Raw genomic sequence first — 11,828 nt, 5'->3', positions numbered from 1 at the left:
GGCCCTCTGCTCCTGAGTCTGCTCCCTCTTTCCTTTCTCTTGTCCTGGGACAGGGCCCCGCAGGAACTCTTGGCTCAGCTGAGATGCTGTGTCACTAAAGGACTCCCACCACGAACTGGAGGAGAGCCCCAGGACCAAGCCTAGGGTTGAAGCCCACAGAGCGCCAAGTCAGAAAGACAGCTGGCTGTGGTCCAGCCCTGACTCTGTGTGGGTGCAGACCATTGCTAGGCCCTTGCTTTGTGGTCTTGGAGCTCGTGCATGTATGTCTGTGATGAGAAGCTCTGATGCTTCTCTCAGAGTAGCTATAATTACTGTCAAAGAAAACCCAGAACTGGAGAGTAGTTAGAGCGGTACAAACACATTTTATTCAGGACTATTGCAACTGCGGAAAAGAGACCTCAGGACAGAGCTGGGCTCAACTCCAAATACAGCAAGGGCGAGTGGGAATTTATAGCCAAGGAGCAGGGCAGGGTCCATGGATGGAAAATTACTCATTCCGGCTAAAGTGACATAATAGGATTCTTGCTGAAGGCAAGTTGGGGAGATCAGACATCACTTGGGGGGTGGTGGGGAATGAGGACCTAATCTAGATTTGAAGAGTGGGGGTTCTGGTGACACTGACTTAGCAGGATTCTTGCTAAAACTGGATTTACTAGGAAGGGCACAGATGGTCCCAGAAGGTTTAGGAACCTGACAGAAGCTTAGTTGAACTTTGTCACCACCCGAGACAACCAACCTCATGCACACAAAAAAACCCTAGGAAGCTGTATGCAAGCACATGAGGTTATCAATCATTTTGAAGTCAACAGTGAGTGGGCTTCACCCACTTTGGATGTTAAAGGGGCAATTGCAGGCCTACTGTGTGCTCCTGCCAGCACCCCCAGCTCAGTGTTATGCAGGACAAAGACCCTGTTGGCCCACAGTGACCCTTCCCTCTTGTCAGTAAAGAGAGCAGTTTCTCAGAAGAGAACAGACCTTCACTTCCTTCATTCTCTCCAGTCCTGGAAGCTGAGCTGGGTTCAGAAGGAACACACACCCAGTTAGAGCCCCAGCATTGAACCTGAGCAGGGCAGCGAGGCCATCGCTCCCCCTCACCTCCCGGTCCCCGCCCAGTCTGCGGGGGGCACCCAGGCTCCATGGGCCCCTTGCACTCTTCTGTGGCCTCTGCACAGACACGGCACCCCCCGGGGAGCAGACACAGAGGCTGTGTGGAAGAAATGACACAGGGCTGCAGAGACAAGTCACATAAATCTGCGCAGAGGCTCAGCGCTAAGGAGAATTGGCATCCATAGGTGCTTTGAAGTGGAATCAAGGAATTTCTGATGTTAGGAAAAAGCAGAGTGCTGTAGAATTTGGAAGAGGAAAGACTTTTCTCAGATCTGTTGGCAGTGATATCATAATCCGGTCAGAAAGGAGCTATAAATGGATTTTCTCTTTTAGACAGAAGGGGGTTTCCATTTCACACAGTGGTATGTGCTCCCCACCCCCGCTGCAACGGGTTTCAATCACTGCTGTTAGAACAGTCTAGACTTGGCTTCTGCCCCAGTACCACCCGACAACTGAAAGGTGCCCCCCTGGCATCGCCCCAGGGAAGCCACTCAGTCCTCTATCCCTTCCGCCTGATATTCCAAGTGCTCCGAGTCCCCTCCTCCTACAGGGAAGTGACTGAGCTGGAAAGTACTGGGTGTGTCTCTGGTGACAAATGGTGAGTGGCTGGGCCTCGCTGAGCCCGGCCTTTCCATAAAATGAAGTGGTCAGAGCAGATGATCGTAGGAGCCCAGTGAGTGCAAACACCTTCAACCTGTGGGCAGACTTCTTTCCGATGCCTTTCTAATTCCCTGTACGGAGTATGCTGGCTTCAGTCTTAAGTTTGGACACTACACCGTCCATGTGATGTGACGCACACAGCAATGCGTGAGGTCGTTTGCTCCAACCCTGAACTATCCTGCATCCGAGGGCACTTGGGTCCTTGTATTTGCTGTGTTCAGCTTCTCCGCACTCTTTTTTAATGATTAGTATCAATCACAGAAGCAGCCTGCAAATGTTACTGCTTCGAAGAGCTTTGCTCCTCTTTGGGATCATTGTGTCGTCTTTGTTGAGAGTCGGGAAACCAGATGAGCGCGGATGTCTCCACCATGTGCGGAAAAGGAGGGCGCAGGCTCCGGGTGAGGGTCTGAAGGACCCTCTCTGAATGCAGTGCCTGAGTCAAGAGCATTCAGACCCTTTGCTTTTACTTCTCGCTTTTCAGCAAGTGGCTGGTCGGCTCCAGCAGCCATGACCAAACCCGCCAACAGGGGCTCAGACAATAGGCATTCATTTCCCACAGTTCCGAGGCTGGAGCCCCAGATGAGGGTCCTGGTGAGACTCTCCTCCGGGCCTGCAGACGCTGTGTGTGCTCATGACCTTTCCCGGGGGCTGGGAGACAGAGAGAGACAGAGGGAGAGACCCCTCTCTTCCTCTTCTACCTGGGGCGCTAATCCCACCATGCCCCTCCACCCCCCAACCCTAATCACCTCCCAAAGGCCTCGCCTCCTAAAACTGTCAATTTAGGGGTTAGGACTTCAACATTTGAATTTTCGGGGAGACACAAACGTTCAGTCCCTAACAGTGGTATTAATGGAAAAAGATACTGTAGGATGACAAAGTGTGTCTATGGTATTGTTCTTAGCGCCCTCGTCTAAGGTAATTACAAATATTCACACAGGTTACTTCTGGAAATTCCACTTAAAGTGGGGACAAATTCCATCCCAAATACACACACACACACACGCACACACCCCACTATAAAGACTGCAAAATTAATTACATACAATTAATTCACATTACAATGGTTCTTCCGAGTTTGTCATATATTACCCTTTGCACCCCCAAAATAACACATGACGGTGGGCAACAGTGGACACTTCCACTGATTGGAAGTCTAACCTACATCCTTCTGCCAGTCGCCCAGAGACACCCACAGCCACCTCTGTTCTCCACCTGACCTCACCCCTGCTTGTCCAAGCCTGAGGTCACCTCTTTCCCTGCAAACAGGCTGTTTCCCGCTGCCGCTCTTCCCTCCATCACCAGCGGCACCGCCACACGGGACTCACTCGGGTCGTCCGCGACTCCTCCCCTCGCCAGCCCCGCAGCTGGGCCCCCAGTATATGGCTTACCTCCCATCCAGCTCCAGTATTTGCTTCTCCCCCGTCATCCCCACGCCCCTGCAATGGGCTTTCTCTGGCCAACTTTTCAAAGACCCACCTCCCCTCCGTCACCCGCATCCCACCCACACTGGCCTCCTTCTTGGCACTGCCCTTCGCTGCGCACTTGCTTGTGCCGTGATCGCTGGAATCCAGGCTCTGTTAGAGCAGGGTACGGTCTGCTCTGTTCCCCGAGCTTCACCACCTCCTAGAATGGTGCCGAGCATGTAGTAGGTACACAACACAAATTTTAAATTTGTTAATGTATTCCCCACTTTCTGAGCCACAGACAGGTCCTGCGGCAGATGGAGCTCTCTACCTCCAGGATGGTCCATCATCGAGGACCACATGCTTCCCTCTGTGGGATCTCAGCGCCAGGGTCTGACAAGGGCTCCAAGGTAGATTGGTGACATGAGGTTGGAGGTCTGACTGTCCCCCGGAAGGCCCCCCCATTAAAAAGGTGGAGACCGGGGGGCAGGCCTGACCTCGGTGTGTGAGGACTGGCCTGACCCCCTGTGGGTGGGCTGCTCATGGACATTGACCCCGAGGCTCCCAGGAGGATCTGGCAGACCCAAGCAGAAACCAGGGCCAGGACAACGGGAGGACCTTGTTTGTAGGGACCCTCCCTGGCCAGGTCTCAGCAGGCAGGCGTGCCACCCATCAGGATGGGTAAACAGGAGGGGTTCCTTCAAAGCAAAGGCAGGGGACAGCAGAGGAAGCCGGGGCAGCCTGTGGGCGCCTCTCTGCTGCCCTTGGGCCCTGTCAGGTGTCTCCCGTGGACAGAGGAATTCCCTCCTTCCAATGGGCATCCTGAAGCCCAGATCACTTTAACCAGGCATGCGTGAACCTGACGGGCCTTCTGATTTAGCTTCCGTCCCCTCCTTTCGGGGGCAGGCAGTGTCCCTCTTGGAGATTCATACACAACCACAAGGGCACCCAGGGCCCCTCACCGGACCCCAGCATCACAGCAGCTGCCACCATCCCCTGACCCTGTCTGGGCAACGGTGGCCACTGAGGGGCCCTCCGGCAGGCCTGCTGGCCACCAGGACCCGTGTAGCCTCTCCTGAGCCCCCTCCCACAACCGGACGAGACACATTCCTCCCGCCTGCCGTGGAGACATTCCTGCATCGGAACGTATTCCGAAACGCTGAGATTAGGGTATCGGTGGTTGTTTTTCTCCGTGGCATCTCTCAAGTGCTATTATTTTAAGTATGTTTACCAATGGCACGTCTTCTCAGGCTTTTCAAGCTGAGATTGTTGTAGGGGCTTCGGGCCATTTTAAGAGCGTGAGGGACACTGAGGTCCAAGTCAGCCCCCAGCAACGTGGGCCGCAAATGCTCAAGCCTTTGTAGCAGGAGGAGAACGTTTGGCAAACTGGCATTAAAATTCTCAAAACAAACTTATTAGTTAATGCGGCCTGTCACCATGACAACCAAACAGCACAAAAACAAACCATTAGCACACGGATTTACGACTGTGGAAGGTTTAGCTAATACCATTCCAGAGGTATATTATTTTCCACTCTCAGTTATAATTAAAAAAAACAAAAACCTAATTTAAAATCCAGCATGAGAGCACAATCCGGCACAAACATCCCCACACAGATGAAAAGCCCCAAGTGCGTGCAGGCCCACAGGTCCGGCACGGTCCCCGCGGACACTCGGGCGGCAGAGCAGGCTTCCGGGCCCACAGCAAAGGCCACGCAGGTGCAGCAAATCACAGGTGTGTTCGCTGCTTGACAAAGTGGCTCAGAAGGATCGGTTATAACCAAGAATCCCCGCTTTGGATCCGGTCCTGGTCTCGGGACGCCCGCCCAGTGTCAGGACCGCTTTGCAACCCCATCCCCAGAAGCACGCGGACACGGTAGAGATGCCGACAAAGTGAATTAACTTACGGTTATGGATTCCCAGCAAATAGCCCCTAGTGTTTCCGGGGACGCACACGTAGATGTCACTGGGCCCCTAAGGGAAGTGAAAGGATCAAGAGGGTGGGGATCTGACCATGTCACCTTGGAGAGGCCCCGTGGAGGGACACAGCCGCTCACGCAGGCGGGCTTCGGAGGCACAGGGATGGCTTTTGCCCCAGCCGAGGACGTGCCCACCAGGGCCCAGGGCAACGGGAGTCAGGAGCAACGTGACATCAGTGATGAGGATGCATCTGGGCCCCACCCCTCTTTGATTTCCAGGCTTTGCTGTGAAGGTACAGAGCATATGCACAATAGTGTATTGTGTTCAAGGGGAGGAAACATACGTGTCAATATTTTTACAAGCCTGAGTCTAACAGAGGGCTTATGAAACATGAATATTTACAATGGAACGTAACACGAAGGACTGCCAGCCCCCACATGAAGTATTTTACAAGCATGAGCTCACGCGGTCTGCCAGCTATCACGGGGTAAGGGCTCTCATTATCCCCAAAGCGAGGGTAAGGGAAGTGAAGAGCACGATCCTCGGTCACAGGGCTGCTGAGCGTGGGCTGGTGTTTGAGGCTTTGCCTTCAATGCTGAAGCCCGAGCTCTGACCTGGAGGAGTGGACACGGGGGCCACAGGAGAGGGCAGCACATCCTCCCAGCGCTCCAACCCTCCCTGGGAGAGCCTCAGGTAGACCAGGAGCTCCAGAGCCCGTCCACACATCAGGGCCTGGGATAATCCAGGTGATGCTCAAGCAGCAGATTCTTAGCCAGCTGGAACAGATGTGCCAGCCCCTTTCTGCCTCCCCCCAGCAAGCCCAAGGTCCAGAAACACCCATGCTGCCCATTCTAACCAGCACCTCTGGATCTGTGGCCTAATAGGGCCAGGAGAGTGCAGGGTAGGGCTGCCTGTCCCAAGGATCTTCCCTGGCACAAGCAGGAGGGGCTAACATGGTCCCTGATTCCCATCATTCTTCCCTCCTCCTCTTCCTCCTCTGAGCTGGACAGTGGGCCACCCAAGGGCGCTATTGGGCCAGGAAGGAGTGGCACTCAGCTTAGGACTCAGCCAGTCTGGGTGAGGGTGGAAAACAAAGCAGGAGCCCCATGCACCCACCCACACCACTGTCTGAAAGGGAAGCAGCCGAAGCAGAAGCAGATGGGACCCTGGTGCCCTGGAGGCTGGGCTGACTTTCTGGAAGGGCCTGGGAGAGCAGGACAAACAGAAGACTCTGGAACAGAGCTCCCTTCCTGGGGATCCCCCCTCATTGGAGGCCCCCAAAAATTGCATTTGCATTTCCCCCAGCAGCCTGAAGATATGAGTAGGGAAGGAAAGTATTGCCTAAGGGTAGATTAGGGGAGCACTGGGGATGGGGAGGGGAAAGGAGCACTGGGAATGAGTAGGGGAGAGGAGCACTGGGGATGGGGATGGGCAGGGGAGCATTGGGGATGGGGAAGAGAGGAGCATTGGAGATGAGTAGTGGGGGAGTGTTGGGGATGGGAAGGGGAGCATAGCAGATGGGGAGAGGAGGAGCTGGGAGCGCTGGGTCCATCCTTCACTGGTAATCTGTTAAGCACCTGCATAGGAACCCTGGGAAAGGAAAACACTGGGGTTACTGGTGGATGAAGAGGGGCACTGTGGGTGAGAACCTGGATAAAGCCAATAGTGAAGGCTGGAGGGCCTGAGAGATCTTGAGAAATGGATGGATGAGACCATGTAAGTTATTTTATTGAAGAGCATTATTTAAAGTCACCTTTCTTGGGGCACCTGGGTGGCTCAGTTGTTTAAGCCACTGCCTTCTGCTCAGGTCATGATTCCAGAGTCCTGGGATTGAGCCCCGCATCGGGCTCCCTGCTCTACGGGGAGCCTGCTTCTCCCTCTCCCTCTGCCTGCCATTCCCCCTGCTTGTGATCTCTCTCTCACTATCTCTCTCTCTGTGTCAAATAAATAAATAAAATCTTTAAAAAATAAATAAAGTCACCTTTCTTAGAGGAACAACACCCACCTTCTGCTGGCAGGTGGCCTCTCCCCTACCCGCCCTACAAGGCTTTGTTCTGTCAAAGAATAAATGGTTATTCGTAGATCATAGAGTAACTTTAAATGTATGAAAGAATGGAATTAGCCATAAAGTAGACCAGTGGTGGTCGAGAGCAATTATCCAAGAATAATTCCACTCCATTTTCTCAGGACTCACGACGACATGCAAACTACTGGATTTTTTCCAGTTCAAAATTAGTATTACTGGTAGAAATAACACAAAATAAAGCCAATAAAGACTGGGACTGCACACAGTGAAAGTTGTTATTGAGGAAAAAATGGAACGAAACATCATTGTTAACATCGAAAACTATGAAATTAAACCAGGAAAGAAGAGAGTTGGTGGAAGTAATAAACCGAAAATAAAGTAACAGAACATAAAAATACATATTAAGTTTGTTAAGGATTTGGACTGACAGAGGAATAAAAAATTCTTACCAAAATTTAGATCTGTGCAAATTATCAAAGAAATTGGGCTTTGTAGAGGTAACGGCTGCAAAGAAAACTCATTAGTGCCGAAGATACAATCGTGGAAATCAGACATGGGTAAAACACACAAACAAAAACAAAAAAATTGCCACAAAAATGGATGAGTCAGATCATTACTGAGAAATAAAAATGGAAACAATTTGGTTAACAGCGCTGTGCAAAAAATTGATCCAAGAACTAAACTGGTTTAATGGAATTAGCTGCAGAAAATACTTCCTTGATAAATGTCAACAGCTATTGGTTTAATTCTGATTAATATGATGGTTCATGAAATCTGGAGTAAAAACTCTCAGCATGAAAATGTCTGCTGGGTCAAAATGGTGATGCCCAGACGGCCTACCTCCAGAGGGCCCTTCAAGGGTGTGGCTGGCCATGCCGACCCATCCACCGTGGCCAGCGACCAGTCTGACGCAGCCTCTCACAGCCCTTGCAGGGACGTAATATTTGGACTCTGCAAGAAAGACAGTCCTCTTTCTTCTAGATCACAAGCTGTGAGAATCCAGGCGTAGGGCTTCAGGTGGCCACCTTGGCAGCCAGGTGGAGACACCTGTTTGAAGAACAACATCAATCCAAATTGAGAAAGACGAAGGGAAGAAGTCAGGAGAGGAGGGGAAATAGAGAAAGAACTGACTGCCTGCCCTGACCCCTGGCTCCAGCTAGGCCTGAAGCCATCAGTGTCTGCATTTGCCAGGTAGGTGAGCCAATACTTTAAAGTGGGCTCTCCATCAGCTGTGACCCAATGAGCCTGCAGAGGACAAGAATTGACCTCTCAATCAGGTCACAAAGCAGGTGTCAGAGAGTAAAGGAATGAGTGGGCCAGAAGGCTTGAGGTTGTGGTACAAGACCACAGAGATTAAAATGTCAGAGATAGAGTCATTCCGGGTGATACCAAGATACTCCTCATCGTCATGGGTATGTCTGGTTGAATAATGGTGAGGCTCAATGATTCTGAGAAAGTTAAGGGATCTGAAGCTAGACAGGTGGATAAGTGACCCACTTAGGCTTCAGAATCATGCAGAATGGTGTCTGTGTTTGGGAAGTTCCTCAGGAATGGCGGCGGGGTTGGTCAGGAGGTCTGTAGATGACCGCAAGGAGGGGTAAAGGGTAACACACTTGGATGTCATGCACCTCAAAACCAAGGAAGTCCACTGCATGGGGCTGATTGTCAGAGTTTCATAAAATTCAGGTTCACCTACTTATGAGGGTTGACTTTTACCCCCAACCCCCAAATTCATACTTGGAAGTCTTAGCTCCCAGGACCTTGGAATGTGACTTTATTTGGAAATAAGGCCATTGCAGATGGTATGAGTTAAGATGCGGTCACCTTGGAGTAGGGTGAGCCTCTAATCCAATAGGACCAGCGATCTTACAAACGGAGGAGATCTGGACACAAAGAGGCCCACCAGGAGAGTGTGTGCGAAGGTGAGGACAGAGATGGTTGTCAGAGCCTGCTAGGAATAATGGGCTGGGGGAAGCACTGCACACACTCTTCCTCATCGCCCTCAGAAGGAGCCAGCCCCACTGGCACCTGGATCTTGGATGTCTGGCCCCTGAGAATACATTTCTGTGGTTTTGTGGCACTTGGCTACGGTGGTCCCAGGAAACAGATACACTGGCCTACCCAAGGGAGTCTCCCAGGAGAGATGAGCGTGTGTCCACACAAAGATGCTTGGGCGAATGTTCATACCCACCCCACGTTGGGAACAGACCAAATGTCCTTAAACAAATGCATAGACCAGCAAATTGTATGTTCACGCAGTGGACTACCACCCACCGATGAGAAGGAGCAGGTCACTGAGACACAGGCCATGAAGGAATCTCAACAATCCGCTCTCTGAGCGAGAGGCCAGAACACAAGGAGGGGGGCCGAGGATCCCGACTGAGTGAAGGTCCATACTGCAAACTGACCTGCGGGGATAGAGGTGGACGTGGTGGGGGGTGGGGGGTGACAAAGGGGCAGGTGGCACTTTTGGGGTGATGGGGATGTTCTGAGTCTTGATGGGGGGGTGATAGGTAAGCATATACATTTGTCAAGACTCATCAAACTTACTCCACGTAATGTACTCCTCCATAAAGTGGATTTAGATGATTAAAACTAGAGCTGAAACAAGGGAGGGTGCGTGATGGGGAGGCAGTGAAAGGCCCCGCACGGCTGACCCCGTTTCTCGGCCCAGATCCGGTGGGGGCAGCGGGGAGAACCGGTCGGAGTTGTTCACGAGGAGACACGGGTTCTGGGGTCTTTCCCTCTCTCACCCACGCAGTAATTATCTGGGGAGCGTCAGGCCGAGGCCAGGCAGCTGCCTCGGCACAAAAATGCGTGTATGCAGTGAATGAACTGGCATCTGACCATCCAGGCGGACGACAGAGAGGAACACGCCAAGCTGTGCTCGGGTCAGGGAGGAAAGTCCCACGGCCACGGGAAGGGGGCAGTGAGGGGCCTCTGGTGTCACTGGGGTTCCCGGGGGAGGCTCTCTCATGAGGCAGGATTGGAGATGCCCCGGGCGCGGAGGCAGGTGCTGCAAGGGCAGGTGGCAGAAGCAAAGCCTGTGGAGGGGACAGGGGCCGTGGGGCGGCCGTCTGAGGACCAGCAGGGACTCGGTGGCATTCAGTCTTAGGGGCACTCTGGCCAGAGCTGGGGCAGTAGCCGTGGGGTGAGGAAGGGAGCCCAGGAGGCCGTTGCTGTGACCTCGTGGGAGAGGATGATGGCTGGGCACCGCTGGGCAAGGGAGCAGTGCGGTTGCTCGGAGCCCCAAGCTCCGAGTTAATGCTCTGTGGTCATTGTCTCAAAGTTCTTAACAACGTGATGTTGGGCTTTGTGTTTTGCAGGTGAAGTCTGATGGGGCACAGGAGCCTTGCTGGGGCACCATCCAGCTCCCCACTCCCGCCTTCCTGACGCTGTTTCTCAGCCCCGTCACTCCCCGGCCCGGCATCTTGGGTTCCCAGTGTGGCCTGAGGTGGTTGACCCACTCCCTGGCACCTGTCGGGATGAGGGGGCGTGGGAAGGGGAGACTGACAACCTGCTGGGATGGGAGCAGGGAAGAAGCAGAGGCAGGTGGGGGAGGAAGGGGACAAGGGAACCCTGGACCCACAGGGCAGGACTCAGTCCATCACCATGAACCCTCTCTCATGTGCCCCTCCGGTAGGCTCCTGTGCCCACCTCTCCTGGGGATACTCCATGTGCTGCCCATGCCCCCAGAACCCTTCGAGGCCTCCAGCTCAGACGCCCCTATTTACAGAACAAAACCCAAGCCTCCACCCTCAGTCTCGGAAGCCCCAGCCTGCCCCTGGCCTCCTCTTTGGTTGCTGCCCACGCGGCCCCGCCCTCCCTGGCGCTCTCCTTGCAAGAGTTGGCTCCTGTGGGTCCCTGCAGCTCTAGACAAATGACTCAGGGGCTCTGAGATGGCAGTTTCCTCGGTGAAACAGCGAGCGGGGGACGCACTGAGGTCAGTTGTATAAGGCGTCAGGGAGCCCCACTGCCCAGGCACACGCCCACTGTCCCAACGCCCCGCCCCACCCAGTATGCACTTGTCCCCCCCCACCCCCCCCAGCTTTGGTCCTGCCGGCAGAGGTTTCCTGCTGGGCATGGCCAAGCTGCAGGATCTGGGCACAGACAAGGCCGGGAACCTGAAAGGGGTTCAGATCTCTCCTTCCCCCACCAGGCGCATCCCCCTCAGGCTCTCAAGCTCCCTCCAGGCTCCCCCGTCCTCCTTGGTCTGCACTGTCTGGGAGGCCCAGGTCCCTCATCCTCGTTCCCACGCCCCCCACCCCGAAAGCCAAACCAGGATGGAGAAAGTAAGCACTCACAGACAACCCACGCTCAGGGACATGTGTATGCTTTATTTTATTTTAGAACCTGAGCATACTTCATTTCTGGCAGGATTGCCCAGATAATTCATCACTCAAGACAACTCTCATTTTCATTTAGCCAGAAATGAAAGGTGTCCCCAAGTCACTGGCTGTAAAATTGGACTAAAGTCGCGTGGGGTGAAGGGAGAGGAGGCAGTTGGTGCTGTTTTGCTTCTCCGTGACTGGTAGACTGCTGGCAAACTTCTCCTTCCTTAAGAACTCTCCCTTTTCATGCCGGAGAAAACCCTGGGATGAGAAATGTGTTCCTTTAGGAACAAGTGGTGCGGACGGAGCTCGCTGTTTTTACTGAGAGCCTGAAACCCGAGCCGGTCAGCTCGCCTCCCTCCCTGAGTCCCCGATCCCCGGC

At 53.5% G+C, this 11,828-nt stretch overlaps 1 protein-coding gene and 1 long non-coding RNA gene across 2 annotated transcripts in view; both read right to left on the bottom strand.

Moving 5' to 3' along the window:
* Positions 1-1,103: 1,103 nt before the first annotated feature.
* LOC145720414 (uncharacterized) lies at positions 1,104-5,877 on the bottom strand. The gene is made up of 3 exons (XR_014143311.1): positions 5,077-5,877; positions 3,310-3,390; positions 1,104-2,415 (listed from the first exon to the last, which is right to left on the bottom strand). It is a non-coding gene; the product is annotated as an uncharacterized LOC145720414 (long non-coding RNA).
* A 2,141-nt stretch (positions 5,878-8,018) lies between these two features.
* The window catches only part of NDUFA10 (NADH:ubiquinone oxidoreductase subunit A10), a 113,414-nt gene continuing 109,604 nt past the window's right edge, over positions 8,019-11,828 (bottom strand). The window contains exon 10 of the mRNA XM_081813266.1: positions 8,019-8,162. Within this exon, the coding sequence (XP_081669392.1) occupies positions 8,034-8,162 (129 nt within the window). The 3' untranslated portion in view covers positions 8,019-8,033. The remainder of the gene's footprint in view (positions 8,163-11,828) is intronic.

This window comes from Leptonychotes weddellii, chromosome 3, assembly GCF_054177405.1.
Source record: "Leptonychotes weddellii isolate Sample4059 chromosome 3, ASM5417740v2, whole genome shotgun sequence".
In the NCBI taxonomy this organism is placed as follows: Eukaryota; Metazoa; Chordata; class Mammalia; order Carnivora; family Phocidae; genus Leptonychotes; species Leptonychotes weddellii.
This window is presented reverse-complemented; position numbering and strand designations above follow the sequence as displayed.